The 25,967-nt window shown below is 39.6% G+C and overlaps 1 protein-coding gene across 1 annotated transcript; it reads right to left on the bottom strand.

Annotated features, from left to right (window-relative positions):
• Positions 1-580: 580 nt before the first annotated feature.
• On the bottom strand, positions 581-25,572 carry HSPH1 (heat shock protein family H (Hsp110) member 1). The gene is made up of 19 exons (XM_057707679.1): positions 25,442-25,572; positions 24,982-25,362; positions 22,320-22,377; positions 19,469-19,609; positions 18,605-18,727; positions 16,949-17,048; positions 15,669-15,802; positions 14,978-15,222; positions 14,147-14,375; positions 12,497-12,603; positions 12,121-12,254; positions 9,649-9,857; positions 7,846-7,977; positions 5,244-5,381; positions 4,217-4,342; positions 2,958-3,065; positions 2,740-2,859; positions 2,369-2,530; positions 581-1,479 (listed from the first exon to the last, which is right to left on the bottom strand). The coding sequence occupies exons 2-19, from the start codon at positions 25,086-25,088 to the stop codon at positions 1,273-1,275; spliced, it is 2,580 nt and encodes an 859-aa protein (XP_057563662.1). The 5' UTR covers positions 25,089-25,362; positions 25,442-25,572; the 3' UTR covers positions 581-1,272.
• Positions 25,573-25,967: the final 395 nt, after the last annotated feature.

Genomic DNA, 25,967 nt, shown 5'->3' with positions numbered 1-25,967 from the left:
CTGGTAAAAGATTAACAACCCACTGGTAAGGAAGGGAACTGCTGCACCTTGGTGGGTAGTATGGTTACTCATTTTCCATCCTAAATATGCAGGCCTCCTCCCCACCCAACACTGCTTCAGACAAGATTCATCGCAGCATTATTTAAAATATGAGAAACACCTAAAGCCCACCAACACAAGGGCTGGTTAAATGTTTTTAATCTATGTATGTACTCAGAATAGCACCAGAGTTGTAACACCTGACCATATTTACGGATTTCCCTGATACACAGAGCTTTAAAACAGCCTACACAACATTAACACACATCCCAACACTGACACACATCCCACCTTCAGGAGAGAGAGAGGCTGCGTAAGGATACACAACAAGAGTTGTTTTTTTTCTGGGTAGTAGATAAGTTACATGCAACTTTGTAGTTTTAAAAAAACTGTAATCAACACATGCTACTTTTCTATCAGGAGAAAGTCATTCTCATTAAGAAAAGTGACAGCATGTGTAAGAAACAGCAAAGAAGGAACGCTGGATTTTCAGTTTACACCACACTGCCCCAATCCCATTTTTAAATTAGTGACAAAACTGTTTAGAAATGAGACCATAAGATGAACTTTATTTTAAAGCTCATAGAGGCTTCACAATATCAGTTACAAACAGAATCAACATTTCTTCCATGTTACACCTTCACATGACAACGCACTGTATAATAAGAGATTTTAAAGGTTTTGTTCTGCATGCTGCTAACACAGTTCACTAGCTTTTGCTTTTAGTCATTGGATTTTTAATAATACCAAAGCAAAAAATCATATTCTATTGGACAGAATTAATTTGAGAAAGCCCTTATGAAATCAGACTTAGTCTTGTTTATAAACATCCACACCCACACACATGCTGAAATGGAGAGCAAAATGCAAGAAAACTACCTTGGCAGGAGCAAATGCTTGAAGAGTTTAATCACAGCCCTCTTGAACAAGCAGTACACTTTATTTTCTCCAAAGACAAAAGTCAATTTCATCCTCAGTGATGCAAGTAGGAATACTGCACAGAAGCTTAGTATGAATTCACAATTCCACAGGAATCTGAAAGTTACCAAGGCAATTTTCCCTTTCAGGACCATAAAGACTACAGACTAAAGCTTTTTCTTTTTCCATATAATACACAAAATTTCTAAACATCCTTAAAAAAGAAAATATAAATAGTCTCAGTATGTCATGTAGAATCACATACTATGGCAAAAATATTTTATTAATTGAAGGACTAAGTCAGTTTAACGTTATCTAGTCCAAGTCCATATTAATGGAACTCTTCTCGTTAGGGTAACATTCTCCATTCTGATGTGGGGGTTCAGCACTGAAATTGTTTTTGCCTTCTAAGTCCTCTTCCTTTTTATCAGTACTCGGGCCATTTGGAGTTCTTTCCAGTTTGGGTGATTCAATTTTTGGTTTGGGTTGTGTTACGACAGGTTCACAAGTGTTATTCAACTCCTAAGAAAGGAAAACAAAACTAATAATCAGACCAACTCTAGTTCGTCTTCAATCACTTTCTTACATACCCAGACCGGTATGTTTCTACCAACTCCAATTATACATATCTCAAAGAATTTCATTTGCTCAATACATCTGCCCAAAACTATAGCCTGAAGCCTAATCAAGAGAGACATCAACATTCTTCTACACTGTGTCAGGGACTTCTAACTACTCACACAGTATTAACCCATCTAATCCTCTCAGCAATCATTAAAGGTAGGAATTACCATCCCCACCCGCGGAGGAGAGGTTAAGTAACTCAACCTCCGGAACAGAAAAAGTAGTGAGCAGAGAGATGACTTCACAGGCTCACATTAACCTTCACTGTGTTTGAATTTTCTTCCAAACAGAAAGCAGCAGGTCCCTGGTTTCCTTCCCTGCTTCCTTCAAGCCTCAAACACTCAGCAAGGTCTTTCCTGATAAAATACCAGCCTGGGTCCCTCTCCATCGCTCCAGGTTTCCCAGTCCCTTCTATCTTCCCCTCAGCACTTAACACAATCTGATCCTTCCATAATTACTACTGTCAAGTCTTCCTCATACTGGCAGGTGACTTCCACAGGGGCGGGGGCTTTCCTTGCACACTGACAGTTTAACTCCTAGAATAACTGGCACGTGGTTGGGCTCAACAAATGTGTCTGTTGAACTAAATGAACAAATGAAGAAACAGAAATTTAACAGAAACTTACAAGGTCGCCCACATTTTGTAATATGAATAATGAATTAAGAAATCTGGTCTTGGGATGAGGTAAAAAGATTTAAAGGAAAAATGGCTGTGTTTAAGGTTCAAGTGATTGCAACTGGAATCCCTAAGAGAACACGGCAGTAAACACCAGACAATCACACTCACCTTTATCTTTGCTCTAACTTCCTGAGCACGTATGACGGGGTCCTGATCGAGACTCTTTTTAGCTTGAGCATTCATGACATTATTCATCCACTCCATCACCTCATTAACTGACTTTTCAACCTTTTTCATTTCAGACTCATCAATATGGTTATATTTCTCATCCTAGATGGAAAAACTTGGTCATTCTGTAGAATTAAGTATTTAACAGTAACATCCAACTTGACCCAATTTTCCATGAAGTTCAAATCTCTGGCCTCACACACCAAAACTCAATTTCTCATGTAAGAACATTTGTTTGCAATGAAGGTTCCTCAACTTAAATATGAGTTTATAAATCTAGGGTAACTTCCTCACTGTATACAAAGACTTACATTATTTCTAAAGTCGGCGGCTATCTTGGCATAGTGCTGCAGCCTCTGTCCTAGTTCTTCGAACATTTTTGGCCGTTCTTCAGCTTCCTGAAACCGGACTTTAACTGGAGTGCCAATTTTCTAAAACCGAATGTAATAAATTAGTATTTGTCAGAATTATATTTTCAAAGTCTAGTCTAAAACGCAGTACCACTTTCTAGGGGGAGAGAAGGGCCTACCATTAATTCTTCCAACTTGTCAACGTATGCCTGCTTAGCCTGGTCCTCTCCTTCTTCATAGAGCCAGTTCTCAGTCTCCGTGAGCAGCCTCAAAAAATTTTGATGATCCTACATATGGAACATAAGAATCAACATAAGTGGCATTCTTACTTTAAAAGTTTTCATGACAAAACAGTCGTCCTCAAGCAGCTCGTATTATTTCTAGAAAGGCACTCTGATTAGCTGGGTTCTCTTCCGTGAAAAACATCAGGGAGCAATAAACACTCCACCATGAGCTCCATACGACACTTTACACGAGGGACTGAGTCTTTCTTAGGCTAGTCTCCTTTACACATCATATCTTAGAAGTCCGATTTTGGATAATTTGTATACTGAAATGTGGTTACAGAATCATCTTCCTATTCTCCAAAACAATTAGGTCTCGATGAGTAACTCTCTTCTCACTTCCACAACTACCAAATACTGAAAGGAAAACTAAACAAGTTGACAATGCAGTCACTGAACACACACATAAGTCATCCCTAACCACCTCAGGCACAGGACATAGTTACACTCTAGCTTTAGGAGGTCTAGCTGGCTGGGTCATTTCTACTTCAGAACTCCAATCATTGGAAATCCAGGAAATGTTAGGAATACAGAGCTGAAAATGAAATACATTACAAAACAGCCCAAGGATCTTAGGACTAAACTAGACTGCTAAGTTTAAATTCTCTTCAGCTCACAATTAATCCCGAAATCACTCTAGATTTCTATCTAGCTGATCTTTCTCCAAGGCCCATCTTTCACAAATGTGCTTCTGGAATTTACTTAGAGCCATACCGCTTCTGGAAGCTTAGAAAAGTCTAAGGGGAATACTGGCGCCTGATAAACTTTGAACAAGTCTTATGGAATAAAGCAATGACAGAGAGCAACCCAGGCACCAGAGTCATAAAAAAAAGTCTGAGGTCTTTGAAAGCAAGGATTTTCTCTTATTTATGTTTCTAGGCCCTAGTAACTGTGATGTCACAGACTATGAATAAAAGCGCTGACAGCTGCTTTCTTCAATGGTAACAACTAAAGTCACTGGGATAAACTAGAATGAAGTTGCACATCACTAGGGAGCCTCTCTCTCCATGACTTTGTTTATGCAACTTCTATTTCAAGTTGTTTTGTTTTCAGAAAGCTCAAGTTACATAATCTAGTAGAGGTTTGAATGTCAAACGTGATATTAAATACTTCATAGTGACATTATCTGAAGAAAAACAGAGCTCTCAACATACCTGCTCACATATAAACTTCTCATAGGGTCCGCACAGCTTGTCCCTGAACTCGTACACATATTCCTCCACTGCGTTTTTAGCATCATTTCTCTCCTTTTCCAGCTTATCCTGCATTATCATCTTACCCTGTCAGGACACAGAAAAGGTTGCTTCCAGCCTTCTGCTAAGTGGAACTAAATTTTAACTGTTTAAATTCCGGAGTTAACAAAACCAAGGATTTTATACATACATTAAAAAAAAATCAGTCTTGACAGTTCTAATTTATACCTCATAAAATTCTTCCAATAATTCCTACAAAGATCTTCATTTTCGAAATACACAGAATGAGGATTTTTTCTTTCAAAACATTATATAATAAGTTACATAGCTTTCACATTTCAGATTGAATACCAAGGAAAATACCAATCTATTGCTTTTATACAATTTTGTTTGTTTTCTTTTATGTAGTTGTATGGTTGTCTCCTACTGGGATTAACACTAACCAATGCAAAACGGCCACACAATTTTGCCACCAGATTTTAAAATCAAAGGTAAATAAATGTACTTAGAGTCTATTTATCAACTATAATATGAACGGAATGTAACTTATTAAATTTCTAAACACAATGTTCCCATGTCAGTAAAGGAAAACTGAATCTCAATTATTTCATGTATCTAGACTACAAAGAAGCACAATGTATTTTAACAGAAATATTTAGTGAGGCCTGAAATACGAATTGTGTTGCGGTCTGTGCTAGAAGATATTAGCACCTAATTTCCTCACAAGAACTTAGGCAATCAATTTATAGCAAGCAGAAAGATCTATGGTATAGATTTCTTTACTAAGTTTACAAAAATATAAACAAAACTTGTTAAAAAAAATCTAACTGAAAAACCATTAGTTTTGGCTTCATCCTATCCCTAAAAATTGTATAAAGCTTATGAGATATGAGAAAGAATTACAGCCATTTATCTATTAGAAATATGAGTAACAGGGCCAAACAACTAAACATATTCCAAAATAAAAATATTTAAATGAAGTACTTACCTCTGTTTCAATATACATGTTAAGAAGGTCTTTCCCTAACTGCCAGACCAAGTTGGCTTCAATAGGCAGCTCAACATTCACCACCTTTATTTTGGGTTTTTTAGCTTCTGGAGGCTGGTCAACTTTCTTTTCATTAGCCTTGGGAAGAGGGGTTAAAAAAAAAAAAGGGGGGAGAAATTCTTAAATAGTCCTTGAATAACAAAAATCTCCCTATCATACTTACTGATGACTCAGGCAAAATTAACATCCCTAAAATCATAAAGTTGGAAGAATGTTTAAGATCACCTAATTCCCACCCACCCATTTTAAATCAGGTCTCCAATTACACTTAAACACACCACACTTGCCTTCAAGAATTCACCAGGACATTTTTCGTTTCATATTAAATTTAAATTTAATCTCTCCTGCTAAAGCTTTTCTTCGTAGGTCCTTACTTTCTAATCCCTTTAAGCAATGTTTGTAACTCCAAAAAGTCAAAAATATTATTAACAAGTTACCACATCTTTAAATTATAGTCTACAATCTAATAATAACCCCAGATAGACTTGGACCAACTGCTAGGCATATTAGGATCGACTCTATTCCTGTAATATTATATTTGAGGCCCTATATCCCAGTAGTAAATGTGCTTTATTTGCAATTATCAGTAAACTGAAGAGTGCCTTTTAAAATTTCCTGAATTTGGAAATGACATACACACATATACCTGTCTATATATATATATATATACACACACACACACACATACACACCCTTATTTCTACTATCTGCCTTTGAGCCACACCACTTCTCTATAAGCAACTCTGCGAGGTCAAAAGATTTTAAAGTCTTAAAATTGCAAATGGAATGATGCAGCAAGTGCTAGGTTTATTGTAAGTTTTTTGCAAAATATGTAAATACAGGGCTAAAGAAGTAAGTATCTCCTATGGCCTTCAATTTTCCAAGCCTTTCACAGTATTTTCATTTCTGCAGGTTCCTACAAGCACAAAGGACAAAGACCACAAACTAGGAAACTCAGCTGTAGGACAGGTTAGAAGATAACCAAAGGGTATTTAACACATACCCTGACTGGCTGAGGTGGTAAAAGAGGAACACACGAGCCCACAAGGCACAACAAGCACTGACACTGGGGAATTTGGGGGAGTTATGAAGGATGTTACAATTCTAGGCTCTTTATATAGGAAACTGGGACTTGAAAGATGTTCAATGTCTTGGCTAAAATTACAAAGACAGAGATGGGACTAGAACACATGTTTCCCAGACTTCTGTTTCAGCCTTCCTGAGAAAGCACACGGTGTGAAGCTGCGAGCTGCAGCCTTAGCAATGACCCGGTCCGTCAGCCTGCAGCATCCATGTCTTCTTCCCTTTAGTCACATGAGGACCCCCAACATTCTGTGCATGCCCTGGGGGCATGAAACACGAGAAAGAAAAGGGACACCTACACCTGGTGAAACACAAGAGTGCAACAGATATTTGGGAATCAAATGGATGACAGCCACATGTATGGAGGTTAAGTGAGGATGAGACTATCTAGCAGTACAACGTTAAACCAACTACTGACAAAACCAACGGATCACAAAATGGCATTCGACACGGTATGGACGAGGAAGCTCCAAGGGGGTCTGTGATAATGTTCCAACGGGTTTGACACGAGTGGTCCCACTGACAACTAGGAACAGGAGATGCGACCCAGTGTCATGTTCTAGACAGGGACTGAGACCCCCAGCCTGAGTCAGCTAATGCTCAACACTAAGTGGTAAAGGGGAGGGATGCTGAAATTAAGGAGCTGTCATTGCAAAGAAAGCAACGCTGCTACCCATCAACACATAACTCTTTAACAGGAGAAAAAGGAGGCTTTCAGAACTCAGAGTCAGGACCTGCAGCTCCTACTAGGCCCCCCCACAGGATCAATCAGGGCATGGCAGATAAAAAACCCAAAACCCAAACCTTACACCGAGTGGAACGTGTAGTGTATTTGGACTCCAATGGACAATTCTGTAATTCATTTGAGGGTAAAGAATTCTATCCGCAGAATGAGAGAAAACCAAGCTACTAATGAAAGGTTAACCACTTACATGTGACCTGCACAAAGAATGAAGTTCTGCAAAACCACAGATCTGGAATAACAATGGAAACTTATTACCAGAGCATCATAATCAATTTATAGAAATTTGACAGGTAGTTTTGAGAGGAGAAAACAGTTTACTAGACTCCTATAGCCCGTGTATTTATCATGGGATGAATTCAAGTGAAAACTAATCACACAGCACTGGGACGTATCTGTTTCGGATGCTCGCATTTTCAGATACCTCTAGCTCTAGACAAGACAACAAAAGCTATGCATTCGCCTCCCACTGCTTGGAGTGGCAGTTATTCAAGAGAAGCTTTCAGGTGTAAAAAGCAGGATATTCAATTCCCTCAGTTAAGCTGGAGTACCTCTAACTGATTTTAATTGAAAAACATAGAAAGTTAACAGGAAAAAAAAACCCTACACAGAATAGGATAACTTGGTGCTTGCTCTTGAAACTGCAGATTGAATGATATCATTAATGATCACACGTTGCAACATTGTCTAATGGAATGAACTAGAAGAGTCACTCACTTTGTCAGCATCTGGGGTTTTGTTTTCTTCTGAGGTAAGTTCAGGTGAAGGGGGAGACTGTGAGGTTTGATGACCATCAGTTTGTACCTGGGGCTGTGTTCCAGCTTCATTGTTGTCTTGCTGGATATTTTTCTGAAATGAAAGCCCAGGCACAAAGGATGTAGAAAGCAGGTGTACTTGTATAAATTTAAAAGGTTACAGGGCACCAAAGACAGTACACTCAGTTTCTGAAATCTTAACAGCTGGGGGGAAAAGATACTGGATAAAAGCAAAACGAACAAAAAGTATTTGAACACTTCTTAGATACTGTAAACCTGTAAGAAATTCTTCAAATGATAACAGTTAATACAGTGAAATAACACGAGTAGCAGGCATTCTGACTGATGTAATGACAAGAACGCTCCTTTGAAGCTTCCATCTAGCCTCGTACAGGCATTAACTCTCAAACGCACAAGAAGTAGGTTTACTCCAGGCCTCTCCTCTCTCCCAGAAACAAGCTCCCAAAGACTATTCCACCAGTGGCCGTCATGCATCTTGACACACCTCCACTTCAGAGGACTGAACAGTTACATAAAATGGCCAACCATCAGTTATCTGGGGGCTCATCATTCATTGCTTCAGTTTAGAGACGCAAGACCCTCTCTGCCCCCACTTTCTTTTTGTGATCCAACTATTTACACCTCAAAACCTCCCAGCGTAAAGAAGGAACGCTACATATTAGTAGATACCACAGCCCCCAGTAAACCAGTGCTCGCGGTCATCTTTTCCCATCTTTGGGAGGAGACGGAAACATTCGACCTTGCTGCCCACTCTGAAGTCTCCCGTATTTTTCTTTCAGAGCTTCAAGATCCTAAGGCAGACACTGAAGTATCTGGAAGCAAGGCATTCCTGGTATATATATACCCAAAAGGTACTAAGAGACTGGACACAACAGGCATTAGAATAACGCTGTCTGTAGCCAAATGAAAAAGTATGTGGCACTCGTCACTTAATTGATCACACCGCAGGTTTTCTTGATGAGATCAAAACTAAGGCTCAAACACTAATGTTCCTTAAATGTTCTAGGAATGATCATAGTGGTAACAGTTCTCTGTCCCCAGGGACATCACACTTTTTCACATCTGAACTAAAATACTGTAACTGCCTACCTCTTCACTTAAGCTATTTCTGATTATAACCCAGAAGTAAACTATAACAGCTCATCTATTGTAAAGTTTCTTAGAATTCTTACGCTGACCATGTAAAACTAGCACGCATGCTAACGGACGTCCAAATTAGCATCATGAACAGTAACAACTTTCTACACTCTAGGCGGACACTTCACTTCCTGCCTCCCACAACACAGCAAACCATGTAAATAAAAGCGAGTAAGTTCTAAAACACCAAAGTCAAATTTCACCATGTGATGATAAAATGAACACCCCCTCCCCGCAAAAAAAGCCCACAGCTTTAATATTTGGCATGTATTTCACTATATAGCTTTTTACTCTTTTTTTTCTTCCTCATTAGTTGGCATTTAACTTCTCAGTACATAAGCTATGTCTTTAAAAAAAACAATCAAAGAAACTTTACCCACTCTAAATTGTCACATGCCAGTTCAAATAACGCTACACAGAATTTAACCACAGTTCACCAAACTCCAGGCTATATATCACCATCATCTAGCAACTGCTATTGTCATCATTAACCAAAAATTTAATCACAACTAAGAAAAATATATTTTAACCCTTCCCTACCCATCTCTTAGGGCTTAGGATTGAGTCAACTGTATATTCAAACTCAAAGGCTTACCCACAAACTTACCTCGGTGTCTGGGTTTTCTGGCGGCCTCTGGTTCTGACAGTCCATGTCTGCTTCAACAGAAGACACTCCATTCTCCTCAGCTGGGACTTTCTCCACCATAGATGCTGTGGAGATGGTGAAAATGCCGTGGGTATTCACTCGCACTTTGACTTTCACTCTAGATTTCTCTCCATCCTTCTGCGCCGAAACATTCTGAACTATGAAGCGGCCTAGAACAAAAAGAAACTGACAATTTCAGAACGGACTCTAAATCTACCAAGCAGACAAAGGCTAAGAAATATTGCTATTACAAAGCCTCCCCATTTTCTCTACCAACTGAGCTGGATTTAAGCTGTTTAATGTATACTATAAACATAACCTTTTAAAATTGACTCGTAAGTACACAGTATACTTATAATACTTGGGATTAGTCTTAATATGCCATAAAACCTTCAAAGGCAAGGGCGCTCTTGTGACTTTCTATGTAACCTCTGACACAGACACTGTGTGAAAGGCTCATGACAAGCCGTCTCCGCCTCCTCCTGCCCTATTCCTCTAGGTGAGCACAACCTCGACATGAAAATCTCAAGTATAAGGGAGATGACACCAAGCGCTTGCTGCATTTGGATTCTGCAGGGCCTTTCAGGGAATATTGTTTTTCTGACTGAATGATCTAAACATTTTCTTACGTTTCAAATAGGAGAGGTGAACTAAGACCTGTATCAGAGCCTGAAATTATCACGCATGATAGAGCAGTTCCAGCATCACTGAGTAGGAGCTCAGAGTGCTGACTCTGGCCCAGAGTCTCCAGGGTTGAGTCCCTGCAGTGTGACCTGCTGTAAGTTACTGCATCTATGCCTCTGGGGTTTGAGTTGGTCAGCATTTCACGGTGAGCACTTAAAGCTATGGAACCAAGCACTAAGTGGTAGCTATCACCTCCACCAACAGCACTGTTATTACAGAAACCACTGAACAAAATTAAGTGTTCTGAACCCATTACGTGCAAAGGACTATACCGGATTTAATAGCCTTGTATTTAAAGTGCTGTCTACACAAACACACAGAAAGTTAGATTTCTTTACTAGGTCATTGAAATACATTGGAATAGACCTTTATCAATTATCAAATCACTAGGTTCAGGAAATAACTGTCATAAGATCCAGTTAAAGAAACAGCATTTACTAAAGGGAACCCAAGAAGACTCACAGGAGAGAGATGTAAGATGGCTCCTTAAGTCCATGCAAGCTTCTCAGTTTTGGAGATAAAATGAAAAATCTGATGCCATGCTAAAGAGCTTAGATTTTATCCTCTGCACAACGGGGACTATAATCCAGCCTGACAGAATTTTAGTCTATATTCAATGATTTCTTAAACTAATTATCTATAAGTTCATAAAAACTGTTTTAAAAAATAAAACCCTCCTGTGTCAGAACATTTTTAGTTTTTAGCAGTAAGAAAGAAAACACAACTCGCCAGGTTAGACTCCTTTAAACAATTTCATTATGAAATGGTGTGGGGCCAAGGTTAACCCTGAAAAGACCTAGCAACATTGGCAAATTTTACCCGTAGCCTGGGAGAGAGGCACAGCCATTCAGGAGGATGCCTGTAGCTCTCCCACAGATTTTCGGAGTTACTCTGGGTCGAAACAGATGGATAGTCTCAAACCTCTCAAAGAAAAATGTACCAAAAAAAGATGTATTTTTTAAAAAGACTACAATACAAAGGTACATGTGAGAAGTAGTTCCAATGGTTTCCAAGCCAGGCTTTAAACTGGAAGTAATATTCTGCAAGTAACATTTCATCCAGAGGAAAAGTTAATATTAAAAGTAGGTGATTGGGGGACTTCCCTGCTGGTCCAATGGCTAAGACTCCATGCTCCCAACGCAGGGGGCCCGGGTTCCATCCCTGATTGGGCAAATAGATCCCACATGCCGAAACTAAGAGTTCGTATGCCACAACAAAGATCCCACGTGCTGCAACTAACACTTGGAGCAGCTAAATAAATAAATAATAATTTTTAAAAAGTTCTAAAATAAAAAAATAGAATAAAAGGTGACTGGGACTTCCCCAGAGGTCTAGTGATTAAGACTCTGTGCTTCCACTACAAGGGACGCAGGTTCAATCCCTGGGAGGGGAACTAAGATCCCACATGCTGCATGGTGTGGCCAAAAAAGAAAAAAGTAAAAAAACAAAAAAAAACAAAAGTATATGATAATCCTTTAAGTATAGACTGTATCAGAAAAGGAAAAATACTCATGTGCTCATACACACACACACACACACGGAAGTAACAGCAACACCAGCAAGTCATTTCATCTCTATAGGCCAGTTTATTCATCAATAAAATGAAGAGATTTCCCCATTACCATTATTCCAAATTGAAAATATCTTCACATGGCATTATGTTTCATTCAACACTGCTATGAATGGAAAAAACATTTGTTTGTGCACTAAGTTATGTCTTCAAAAGAGTAAATACAATTAACTGCTTACCTATTTTTGCTTCTGGATATGGAACTCCTTGAGGATCAGAATAGAAAGCTTCCAGTTCAAAAGGCCCACTTCTCAAGAAGGTGAGAACTTTGGAGAAAGGAGCAGCATGGTTTCTACTGAACACTTCATGGATGCTAAGAGCAAAGCAAAGGCATTCAGTACTTCAAGTGTTCAAGCTCACTGTGCTACACAGCGTAAACACATTCTAAGAGCTGTATCAATCCCACCTCACCATCTATTACCCAAAATGAAAGAAATATTTGGTAAGTTCGGTTGTTGAAAGATCCCTGTTAACCAAACACTACCATGAAAGTCATTTGTTAATTTTTCTTTATATTAAAATAAAGTATCTGAAAGTTATTTTTCTCCTACATACCCTTCAGCATCTTCTGAATCATGACTCCAGACCAGAGATATTGGAAAAGGAACTGCATCAGTGACAGAAAATTCTCTAACTTTAAATGCTGGGGAAAGGATTGCACACTTTAAAAAAAAAAAAAATTATTATGAGCACATGAAAAGTTTCACTTAACTTTTAATATAAAGATCAATTCAAATAGGATGGGTAGGTTTATTCAAAATTGCTTACAGCATATGTGTCTTAAGCATAAAGTGATTTACCATCTAAATGCTATAACATTCACTAGATATAAAAATAAATAATACAATGTGTCTTAGGCCAGAACTGTTAATTAATAATGTTTCACAGCAGCTTAGGAGAAAACACTGGTCTTTCCAGAAACGCCCTCCTGATACGAATTTTAATTACAAACTTTATCACTTTTGAATGTGTATATACATCCAAACAGCTCTGTCCACATTGCCTTTCAAATGTCTAAGACGGGGGCTTCCTAGGTGGCGCAGTGGTTAAGAATCTGCTTGACAATGCAGAGGACATGGGTTCGATCCCTACTCCAGGAAGATCCCACATGCCACGGAGCAACTAAGCCCGTGTGCCAAAAAAAAACAAAAAAAAAAAAAAAAAATGTCTAAGACGGAAAAAGGGTAAAACCAAAATGTTCCTATTTTCAAGTAATGTTATGAATGAAGGAAGCAATGGTCCCTTCAAATCGGGGGTAGACAACTCCCGACACACCAACAGGTGGATGCAGACTTGTCACATAAAAATGACTAAATGATTAAACTAAAAGTCAATAAATCGTTGAAAAGCACAGCATTCTTTAAAAGAGACGCCAAAATAAGCTCTATTTCTAAAGAAACTATAAACTCCCAAAGTTTTAGGGAAAGAGTGAAGGAGGTACACCCCACTACCAAGAAGAAGCAAAAATAAGAACCTTGCAAAACATAAAGGATCTCGATGCAAGAGATTACAGGCAATAGTATCTATTTGCTCTTTTTTAAGTTTTACAGAACAGTGAGTCTAAATACTTTGCTTTACATACTAAAAAAACTGTGCTAGGTTAAATTTAAACAAGTTAACTTAAAGCTTCAGTTCAAACTACTCAGATTTGACTATAATATCCTAAGTATAAACTAATATTATCAGTAACTTCTAGATTTTGTGCTTTTACTTTGCCAAACTTCATGCCTCTGAGCTGCCTCCTTATTTGATAGGTTACAATCAATATGAAGGGGAAGCAGCTTTTTTATAAAACCACCTGTTAGCTAATGCTCTTAACCCTGCAGACGTCCCCCCAAATCAATTCCTTAGGGCACCACACTGCCATTCTCATTCCCTCCTCTGTGCTTTGTAACAACTGTCACCACTATACGGCTACTTTGTGCTTTACAACTGTGTTTTTGATGATCTCCTCAGAATCATGCCTGTTCCTAATTCCCAGTTTGAGAAACACTAGCTCTGTAGTTCTTTTAAATTTTCCTAAGTCTTCTAATACTTGAAGATCTGTGTCCCCACAGCCTTATTAATTTATTTCAAAGTAACTCCCTTGTGGTGTCTAACTGGGCACTGGGCTCTGCTTACTCTAAGGCTCCACCACAATGAAATAAAAGCAGGAATGGCTTAAGGAATGAGCGCCCGGAGAGAGAAGGAATGAGAGGGTAGTACCTGCAGTGCACACCCTCTGGCCACTGCTTCATCTGCATTGAGCGTCGTGCTAATATCTTTTCCAAAGAATTTGGCAATTTTTTCTTTCACGGCTGGAATTCGTGTAGTGCCTCCAACTATCTCAACAGCACTCACATCTTCTACTTTGAGCTGAGTTTGTTCCATCAATGAATAAAGGGGAACTTCTATCTTTTGCAGTAGGTCAGCACAGAGTTCTTCAAATTGTGCCCTTGGCAAATTAAGACAAAAACTTTATAAATCTTTAGAAAACTCATCTTAAGACCAATATCCTATCCTATTTTTTAAAATAAGTCTTATCAACCCAACAATTTTTTTCTTCCCTCAGACACCCTGAATTCCACATGGGCCAAATTCAACCATACTGTAATTTGTAACTTTTTTTTTCCCAAAAAATATACAAAACAGATGTAGAAAAGGGATGAAGAGAAAGTCAATTCAACCAGTATCATTAGAAGAAATCACTTTTACATTAAGATTTCCATTTTGCTCCTTAATGTTTTATGTGATCCCATTTTCATTACTTTGAATGTTTCCACTCACTTGAAACCATTATTCAATTACTGGCCCAGAAATACTAAAAAGTGGAAAACACCCGAAAGACTTCACTGCGAGGGCACTCAGCACAGATCTTCCTAAAAACCCTCTTCGCAGAAGCAACCCTAGTTCTAATGATGCTGACAGTCTCTCCAGCAGGTACTACACCATCGTGAACTGCAGGCCGGGACTCACAACACCACGGCCAGAGCTGATACCCAGACTAGTTTCAGCAAGAAGCTCCTTCTATTTAATCTGTCAGAATTTAAGACACACCTGTTCATCTTTCCCGAAACATCTTTGTCATTCATAAAGCACTCGATATTCAGTGGTAGGTCCGTGCTGTTAGAGCTCATTAGCTTTTTCAATTTTTCACACTCCTGATACAGACGAAGGAGTGCTCGAATTTTGGATTTTGCATCCAACTTGTACTTAGTTTTAAATTCTGCACAAAAATGTTCCACTAACTTTGCATCAAAGTTTTTTCCTCCTAAGAAAGGATCAAAAGCTGTTCCCAGTACCTAATTTAGTTAAAACAACAAATAATCTGGTTATTTTCAATCATATTTGTAACTAGAATCTTAAATATAGCTACTCAAACAAACAAAAACTAATAGGCTCAAAATTTCTATTTAAACTACAACTTGAAACCCAAGTCAGTTAGGAGATATGTAACTACAAAATCCAAATGAAATGATAAATCTCTAAGATATTTTTAACTTTAATGATTACATAGAAGATAATCTTAAAAAGCTTTTCTTTCCTAAACAAGAACAGGTAAAGAGGACACTAAAAGTTACATCATCGTTAAGGAGGATCAACGTTAGGAACAACTCTTAGCTTAATCTCTTTACCCAAAACTCTTCATTACCTAGAAGAGCACAATCAAGAGGCTCAGTAGCTTAAAGTGATGACAATTGTCACATATTTAATATTTGGGTCACTTAGTTCCAATTTATGACTTTACCTTCAATTTTCCCTTGTTAAAGGCACAGGCAGACACTTGAAAAGCTGAATGTCCCATATCAACAAAAACCACTATTCGCGGTTTCTCATCCAGGCCTGGGAGATCCTGCTTATAAATTCCGTAATTCAAAGCAACTAAAAAAAAAAAAAAAAAAAGTATGTTTCAATTCTTTGGTTCACATTTTCTTAGGAATTTCATTGTTACCAATATAATTACACATGCAGGAAACCTGACTATACTTGCATCAATTAAAGGTGAACACATTTCTTTTATATCTGACTTTATACTTTGTCCCTTTCTGATTTTAGAAAAATGTTCTACCACTTTTAAATACATGGAGAGATGTGAGAGAAAACGTATGCGATGCAAAAACAATACCATGTAAACCCCACATGTAACCATACACAAACAATACCAGACTCAGTATACAATACTTACCTTTTAACCACAACCTGCTAGGAGACTGCTTATCCAAAAAAATTAAGAATTTAATATATAACTACAGCAACTGCAGTTCCTACCAATTAGACTCAAAGCAAATAACTGATCTACCTTAAACAGTCTGTCTCAGCTTTTTCTGAATTTTGAAACCACTATTTCTCAATACGTATAGTTAAGAACACACCTTTACCAATACCTGAAGAGTTCTTAAAACATCTACTAAAAATATACTAAACAAAGTCTTATTTGTTTTGCCTAACTACACTGGGCTGCCACTGACTTTGAGTCCACCTGTAATCACAATACGCTGACACAAGCTCCAGGAAACAAATGAGCGCTTTGCTTCCCACCATATCCATTCCAACAAAATGCCTGGCAAATGGTACACCTTAAATCAATACTCGATATAAGATGAATGATCAAATCCTAACTACATACGATCGGGAAGCATATGAGGAAAAAAAATTTAAGCTAAATCAAGGTAGTTGTAAAAGTCAAAATCAAAAGCTTTTGGGAAAACTTGTTTCTTAACTATAAAAACAATGTAAGGAAATAAAAAACTAGACCCAACACAACTCAAAGGATTAAAAAATATATATACAAGAATTTCCTAATGAAAACAGATTCATACATTTGAAAAAGTACCAACTTCTCATTAAAACAAACATCTGAAAGGCTAGAATTTTTGTTTTCAAATCTAACACTTGTTTTTCAATAGGCTGTGTTTCTACACCTACATGAAAGTGTTTGATAACAGCACCTGTTATCAAACAGGTGTGCCCTTAACTTTAGTTTCGACAGTATATTTATTAACTTCTACACAAAAACAGTTCTCTTACCAGCTGTCATGTCATTCATGAGTCTTAAGCAGTTTAAGCCAACAATTTGTGCAGCATCTAAGACAGATCGCCTCTCAGCATCTGTGAAGAAAGAAGGGACCTGCAAACAAGAAGGGAAAGAATTTTAACTTAACTGAAACACAAAAATACATACAAATTCCTCACAACCTCTTGTAATCAATTCACAACAGCCCAGCTAAATAGGTGCCTAGCCAAGCCACGAAACAGAAAATGAACTTCAAGTTTCTGGCAAGTTTTTTAACTTTCAAAACAGTAACTACTTTTGAAAAGACAGACCTAAAATTATAAGTATTAAATTTACTATAACCAAATTTAACCTGAAAAAAAAAACTAATCAGGAGTATTCATAAGACATACGAAGTTACTTAAACTCTAACAGAAAGCTTTAAGTTTAAGTGGATGAAATACTATTTCCAAACTAGTCTTAAATTTCTACGGACATCTGGAAATTACTCTAAGTCAACATTAAATGTAATTAAACTATAAAGACTACAAGAACTTAAAGATAACACAAAGCTAATTCTTGCCACTGCCCTTTAGTTTATTTGTTGGGTTTCTGCATTAATCAATAGCCTACCTTCTAATTCAGCAGACCTGTAAAGATTACAAAAATGAAACTTTTTTTGTCAAAGTGCTGATTTTTCTAAGAGGAAAAAGAATAAAACAACTCAAGGGATAAAGTTTCTTATGGTGCTATCTTCTAGCTAGATGAATTCTTTTGATCGCTTTCTAGGACAGCATTTTAACTAGCACATTCTTCCAAAAGAGCATCTAACAATACATTCATACAATCACTTAACTGGAGAGTACCTAAGTGGTACAGTGGGTTTCACATTTTTCCCCAAGTATCTATAAATGCTTCAGAAAGAGACAGAGGCAATAGCAAAGCACTTCTTTCTTCAGTTTTCCATACAAGGTTATTTAAAGGCAGGTGGGGGAGAAGGATGGAAGGACCACTGACTTACAACTTAATTTTTTAATTTTACCAGAAATTAATACCATTTCTCCAAGCAACACCCAGATATTCCTTTAGGAGAACACCCTCTGTCTTGCAAGAGAAATTTCAGCCTTTCTGCCTCTGTTCTTTCACAGCCCAGGATGCCCTGCCATAAAGGCTTCTGAGAGGTCTGGGTGGCCACTCTGCCAAATAACAGACGACTTCTGTCCATTGCAAATACTCCTCAATAACCTAATCAACTGTCCATTGGAAGTAGTGGGCTTGCCAATACTAAAAACCTAGGTTTTGTCACTAGCAGTAGGTTACATTTTAAAACTACTGCTCACCAAGAACTAATTCACGGGTTCTCAGTGTGGGTGAAATTCTGAAAAGTTCTCGTGTAAGTACACAACTCTCTCTCACACATTAACTAACTTTAAGAACGTCCTCCAATTTGACCGGTCTGTATTTTCAAGAAGCCCGACAGATTTTGATATGCACTGCCCTCAAAAACCGTTGCAACTTCTCGCTAAAAGCCCACTCAAATCTATTCTGCACTGCTGCTGAACACTACGTTACACAGTCCGGTAGGATTCTGCTCTCTAGCAGGAGAACAGCGTTCACACATTCAATGCTGAAAAGTAACATGAAGAAGGCAAATTAAAACAAAACACACTGCCTTGCTGAATTCTACTTACTGAAATAACACAGTCTGTTACTGGCTTCTTGAGGTTGTTCTCAGCAGTTTCCTTTAACTTAGTCAGCAGCATGGCTGTTATCTGCTCCACACTGAACAGATGTCCTTCATCCATGTACATGACCTGTATGGAGGAAAGAAAAGCCTTTAAATATTGTAGTCCTTAAATCTACACGCTAATGATATTAACTCCCAAATATTATTACATATTCTCTTCCAGAAAACCTTTATTGTTATAGCTATTTAGAAAAGAAAGAGGAAAGGAAAGGTAAAAGGAAGAGAAAAAGGGAAAGCAAAGCAAAGAAACAAGGAAGAAAGATTTTCCCCTAGAGATGAAGAGAAAAAAAGCTGGGGCAGATTTTTCCCCTATTCAAAAGTAGTAGTCAAAACATGATAGAAGATAGTAAATTTCCACTCTAACTGAAGAGATGAATCACTGGGATAAATATTATTTTGTGTAGATCATAAGACAGGAATGCCTCTGTAGTTTAAAAAAAGATTTCTGGTTCTATTACACTACAGCTCTCCAAACAACTGCAAACAAGCTGTATTGGAACAGACTTTTGTTTGATATAACAACATAATTTAGATTTCTTTAAATACCATGAATTCTAAATTTTATAATTCCTAAGACATTATGAGAACGCAAATTAAGTTATAGCAGTATATACCACTTGAATAATTTTCAAGGATGATTTAAATATAAACCTATAGTTTAAGAGAAACTAGACAAAAAAAATTTAAAAGATCACCTTGCCCAATTAAGAAAACTGAGTTAAATATCTATTAAGAATTAAGTACTTTTCTCTGTAGATGAATTAAACAGTTTCCTAGTAAGGAATCTCACGTTGCTCAGTTATATTACCTTTATTCCAACGCCACCATTTTTCATTGGAACCAGATCATAGCTTAAGTTTTCCTTCTCCTTTTGAATGAAGGGGTCATTGAATGCTCGGCCATGAAACCTCTTGAAATTAGACACTGTATTGTTTGCATGAGTGATTTGCTGGAAAAAAGAAAAAAACTGAGATTTAAACTTTTTTCTAATTTCAACACCTATCAGTACTTACAGCAATTAAAAAGAAAGTCACTGGGGAGGACTCGAGGGGGGGGGGGGGAATTGAGGGAGGGAGGGAATACCGGGATATGTGTATAAAAACAGATGACTGAACGTGGTGTACCCCCAAAAAAATAAATAAATAAATAAAAAAGAAAGTCACTTCTACGACTCAAATCACAGGGATATAAGTAACCTTCTCCAGAGCCCTGACTTTCTCCATCAATGAATGGACTTTATTCTTTCACCTTTTCCTATGTAAATGCCATGAGGGAGGCAGTGAGAGGGACACACAGACTTCACTGTCTGCAAGATCAACTCAAAGATAGTGAAACTATCACTGGAGCTCTGAACAAACCCCAAGAACTGTATGTATCACTTTACTTCATTCCTTTTCTCCCACTAAACTTGTTCTATACCTAATGAGTAAATGAAAAAGGATATCTAGAAGCACTATAGTCCAATTACATTTTTTAAAAAAGGAGTGAATTGTTACAGTAGTCTATTAAGTTGTGAAGTGGCCAGGGTAAGTATTTCGTGCCACAAAATATATGGATTGCTACTTTTCCTATCAATAGCACAGAATGTTAATTATCTACACCAAAAAGCAAAAGAAGCAAGGTTAATGTAAAAAGTTTCTAATGCTTTCAACTGCACGTACATATTTTTTATGATTAGGTTCTGGATATACAAAGTCCCACTTCACAGTATATTTCACTCAAAGATGTCAGCAGTGGGAACCTTATTTAAAACACAAAAATAATTAAATAAAAGATGAAAAACAAAGACTTTTAAAGTTATTAGTCTGAAAATACCAAAACAGTTTACTATTTACTTCTTTCTCTGACTTACTTCTTCTAAAGAGAAAAACATAGCTTGGCAACACTCGTTTTCAAATAATATGGAATACAAAATATTTTAAACAATGTTTATGCACTAAAATTCCTTGTGATTCTAAAACTGAGATGACATATGGACATATGTCTAGTAATCTACAGGGTAGGGACTTCCCTGGTGGCACACTGGATAAGACTCCAAGCTCTCAGTGCAAGGGGCCAGGGTTCAATCCTAGGTCAAGGAACTAGATCCCACATACATGCCACAACTAAGAGTTCGCATGCTGCAACTAAGGAGCCTGCAAGCTGCAACTAAGACTGGGTGCAACCAAATAATTAATTTAAAAAAAAAAAAAGAAGAAAGATGTCATGTACCACATTGAAAAAAAAATTATAATCTACAGGCTAGATCTAAGGCTCAACGGACTCTCCTCACACAACCACTTATGCAGTGGGATCTCAGGTCAGGGATATCAGTCTTCTCAACGGCCACATTTGGGAAGCTTATTACTTCACCAGTGTCTCTCTCTGAATAGGTCACTTTGAGTGAGCATGGCCATGTCTCTTCCCTGCTTTGATTTTTTTCCTCTTTTGTTCCTCTCTTCCAACTAGCCATAAGTACCCCAGGGTTTTGATTTAGCAATACTATTTTCTGTATTTAAGAAAATTTTTTTCAGTTAAATAAATATGACACATAACACCATGTAAGTTGAAGGTATATAGTGTATGCTACTTTGATACGTTTACATATTGTTATAGGACTGCTTTCAGTCCCTTTCTTAAAAGCCTCTCTAAGGGACTTCCTAGGTGGCACAGTGGTTGAGAATCCACCTGCCAGTGCAGGGGACGTGAGTTCGATCCCTGAGTGGGGAAGATCCCACATGCCATGGAGCAACTAAGCCAGAGAAGCCACTGAAATGAGGAGCCCACGCACCACAATGAAGAGTAGCCCCCCACTCTCCACTACTAGAGAAATCCCATGTGCAGCAACAAAGACCCAACACAGCCAATAAACAAATTAATTTAAAAAAAAAAAAGCCTCTCTAAAGGGATTTTCATATTTCACATTTACTTTTTCTCCCCAATCCCCAAAGTGAGCCCTAAATGGGAGCCACGTATGTAAATTTTCAAGCTCCACTAATAAGTAAAATTAATTCCAATAACTTATTTAGCCTAATTTATCTAAAATACTACTTCAACATGTACTTAATGTAAAAAATTGATGAGATTGTCTACCTTTTTATCTCATTTTAAGCCTTCAAAATCCCATGTAGAAAAAAAAAATCGAGGGAAAAAAAAAACCCCACCCCATGTAGTTTATACTTCACATTTTAATTCAGATTAGGAATATTTCAAGTGCTCAAGACCCACATGTAATGGCTACTCTATAGGAAAGCACAGGCCTGGACAACAAGTTCTCTTTGTACTACCTTAATTAAGTAATCTGAAAACGCTTTTAAACACAGAGCTTCTTAGATGTTCCTTCTAAAAAAGGAATCTTTAACTATTAAATGAGTATCATGAGAAACTTCACATGAAAGAACATGTCTCATTTTTAAGCTTTAAAAATTAGATATATTAGAAGGTAAGAAGGTTATTAAAAATAAAGATTGGAAGATTACAAAGTTAAAGTAGATCTTATTCAATAAAAGAAAGAGAACAGAAGGAAAAAATATCTAAGGGCTCGTAAGGAATACCTGCATTACAATTCTAAAACTCAAAAATAGGTAGGTTTAGGTATTTCATATTCTTTTATGTCTCCGAGGTTTTACTTTTAAAACTTCTCCCTTAAAAAATGATCAGAATCCTATTAGACAACTTACCTGATTTTTGGCTGCAACTCCAATTGTTCTGTTTTTTGATCCAAATGATATGACTGATCTAAAAGAAATAAAAAAAACCACGTTTCACAAATGTTAAAAAACATAAATGTGGATGTTTTTAACCGACAAGAAGAAAATTCTAATATAAATTTCCTACCCAGAAAAAGAAAAAAAAATTCCCTACCCATTCTTGGGGAAGGGGGCATAGTACAGCACAATTTTGGACTCTAAAGCTTTGGTCAGCTACTCTAAGAGGGCCCACTTAACTACTACTCTGAGAATCCAGTCTAGGTGGCAGCCAGCCTCCCACTACCCACCCCCAGCCCCTACTACAGTCTGCTCAAGACTCAAAAGAGAACTTTCCAACACCACAAGTACCACCATAATTCTCCAGGCCCCAGTTATTAGGAAGTGAACATTAACTCTGAAAATACTTTGAATAGTTAGAATATCATTAACTTGGCCCCAGACAAGATCAACAAAATATGGTGTAACTACTTCGCAGTTACCAACTCCATTCAAATCTAAATGTCACTATCATACCTACTGCTGTCCTGATATACCATCTGACGCTTTATGATCAAAGGTTTTTAGATAAACAGAAACAAGTAGGCCTAAGTTATGCTTCTGGAGTTTAAAAGCACAAAAGAGGGTCCCATACAGAAGCCTCTACTTGACGAAACCAAGAAAAATGATGCAGAGCAAGTACCAAAACAGAATCAAGTATAAATGTTTAGAAAAAGGACTGAATAATCAGTTACATTTTAAGTCAGGTTTGAGGAGATAAAGTGACTTGTAACTGTGAGACAGCCTTCTGAGCAATGGAAATAGAATGGTAGCACAGAGCAGAGCCAAGCACAAGAAAGTCTTGTCAGAAGGATAGAAGTGAATTAGGTTTTAGATTACAGGGCAGGTAGGAATAATGGTATGAAAGGAGCAAAATGGGAATACACTAAGGGCATTAAATATCAAGCCGAATCAAATTTAAACTTGCTAAAACAGAGACATCTTAGACTTAGGTTATCTGAGCAGGTGCTAAATAGCATCCTAACAGCCAGAGAACTGTCAGAGCAAAGGCTAGACCTTTAAAATACCTTTCAAAAAGCAGAGTAACACTCCAAGCTCAGAGTAAACACACCGTTGCAGAATGAATTTACTCATTTTCCAAGGGGAGAACCAAATTAATTATACTAAATAGAAATTAATAGTAGCCAATGCAGTTGAGTCAAACAGTTAGTATATAAAAAACATTAAAGGAAACTCCATTAATTGCCCTCGGTTTACATTTCTGAAAGATACACCTGTCATCTTTAGTTTCACAGTGGTCGCTATAGCCACATACACAATTTTCCCCTGCTCACCTTTAGACAGCTTTTCTTCCTCTGAAGAGAACAAAGATGTAAACTGCACCTAGGCACGAAAACCTGACATACTTTCTTACTATCCTCCAATCAGAGCCCCATGCACAGCTAAAATAAAGACTAGATTTATGAAGAGATTGATGCACGTGATGGTCAGGGAATAAGTCTTCCCAGTGCTACTGAAACTGTCGATGTTCGATTATTTTCCGTTTCCATTCACTTTCATAAACGTTCATCTGCACTCAAGTAGTGCTACAAGCCCAGTCATTTCACCTCTGGGCTCAATGTTTCATTCTATGATTTCTACCTTGGGCTTAAGGCGCTTAAAATAAATACCTACACCATTTTCCCTGAGAAGCAAGCAGTTGTTTTTATCAATCTACCTGCAGGTATGCCTGCACACATTCCATTCAGAGATTAAGACCCCCTCCAAAAAAGGTGCTTTTTAAAATGTCACCCTTTGCCCACCCCACGCTGCTGGTTAATTCAGTGACAACGTTCTTCCTCTAAAAGAGTTCTAGCACATAAGTGTGCAATTTTTCTTTTCTCCCCTTATTTAAGCTGTTCAAAATTAAACGAATTAGAACACGATTTATGATTTCCCTTTAACGGCTTCCATAAAACTAGCAAAAAGGCCGTTTACATCTTTCGCAAATGATCCAAGAGTGAGCAAGGAGAGAGAGATTCCTCATCCAAGGAGCGATTCCGCGGTCGCTAACAACAACCCGCCCGCTCGCTGCACAAGCAGCAGCGCACGGGCTCTGGAAGCTTCCAGCTCATTTCGAGATTCACAATGCGGAAGAAAAGGCTCAGCAGCCCCAGCTCCGCGGTGCGCAGGGATGTGCTCGGAGGGAGGGGGCCGAGCTGGGGGCGGCTCAGCCGGCTCCGCGAAGCCGGATGGGGGAACGGGGGCGGCCGCGGAAGGAGCCGGCTGAAGCGTCTTGCCAAGAACAGGGAGCGGAGTCCCGGGCTGGGCCGCAGAACGGCCCCCAGGAGGAAGCCAGCCCGCCCGCCCGCCCGAAGTGGCGACCCCGGGGGACTCGACTCCCTCGGCCCCTCTAATCCCGGAGACACCCCCTCTCCGATTCGCGGCGGCGAGCCCCCTCCCCCGCCCAGCGGTCGGGCCGCCGGCACCCCGACCCCAGGGAGGGGTGGCACCGCGCGCCCTGCACGGCCCTCCCTCCGGCCCGGCGCTCCGCAGACAACCGCCACCCCGGGGTGCCCGGGGTCCCCAGCCGGCTTGCTCCCCTCGCCCCAGAACCTCCACCCCCCCGCCAGCGCCCCCGCAGGCTCCCACTTACGGGGTGCACCGGTCGCTGAACTCGTTGGCGATGGTCTCGATGCCCCCGGCCCGGGCCACCGCAATGTAGCAGCTCTGCGAGCCCACGTCCAGCCCCACCACCGACATGGCCGGCTCTCGGGTCGGTTTGGGTCTGCGTCCTCCGGCCGCCGCCTCCTGTCCCGGCCGCTCGCGGCTCCCGCTCCGGTCACGCGGACGGACGCACGGACAGTCCGCCGGTCTGGCGGCCCTGGCTTCCCGGGGACAGCGGCGGCTCGCAGAAGAGTCACCACGGGGAGAAGGCGCCGCCCGGTCTCCGCAGGTCGCTCCGCAGCTCGGGCCGCCCGCCTGCCCGCCTGGATCTCCAGCCGCTCGCGCACCGGCGCTGCGCTCAACTACCGACCTGAAAAGGGAGGTCCCAGCGCCTCAGCCTTATGTACCGCACTGATCGGAACTTTCCAGAATCTGCGGCATGTACTCACCGGCGCCGCCACCGGCCCCTCCACGTGCCACTTCCGCTTCCTTCTTCTCGAGCCTTCTCGAAAGATTCCACCCAATGGGTGGCTGGTCCCTCGGTGTGGGGGGGACGACCGCCGTTGCCATGGCAGCAGGAAAGCCGTTCCCACGCTATTGGCTAAAGCTAGCCGAGCCGACCCGCCTACGCCCCCGCCCGAGCCAGAGGCTCTTTGCTGTCCTAATAAAACGGGCAAAGAAAAATGACTCGAAAGACCGTAATCTTCGTAATTTACTAGTGGGCGACGGCGTCCGATTCCCTAGACTCCAAGGAGAGGCTGAGCGGGCGGAGACACACCCCGCTTTCTGCAGAGACCCGAGGCCCCCCGCGCCGGGGAGGCCGGCCCGCTGTCAGGAGAGCATGTCGGGAAGCGTAGTCCGTAGATCGTGTCGCCTTGCATGCTGGGTTGTGTAGTCCCGGCCGCAGTGCGCGCTGGGAGCCGGCTTTGTCTTGGGGGACCCGCGGGAGCGGCCGGCTCCCTCCGGGCACCTTCG

This window comes from Hippopotamus amphibius, chromosome 14 (genome assembly GCF_030028045.1).
Source record: "Hippopotamus amphibius kiboko isolate mHipAmp2 chromosome 14, mHipAmp2.hap2, whole genome shotgun sequence".
Classification (NCBI taxonomy): Eukaryota; Metazoa; Chordata; class Mammalia; order Artiodactyla; family Hippopotamidae; genus Hippopotamus; species Hippopotamus amphibius.
Note: the sequence above shows the minus strand (reverse complement) of the source record. Positions and strands in the feature narration are given on the sequence as shown.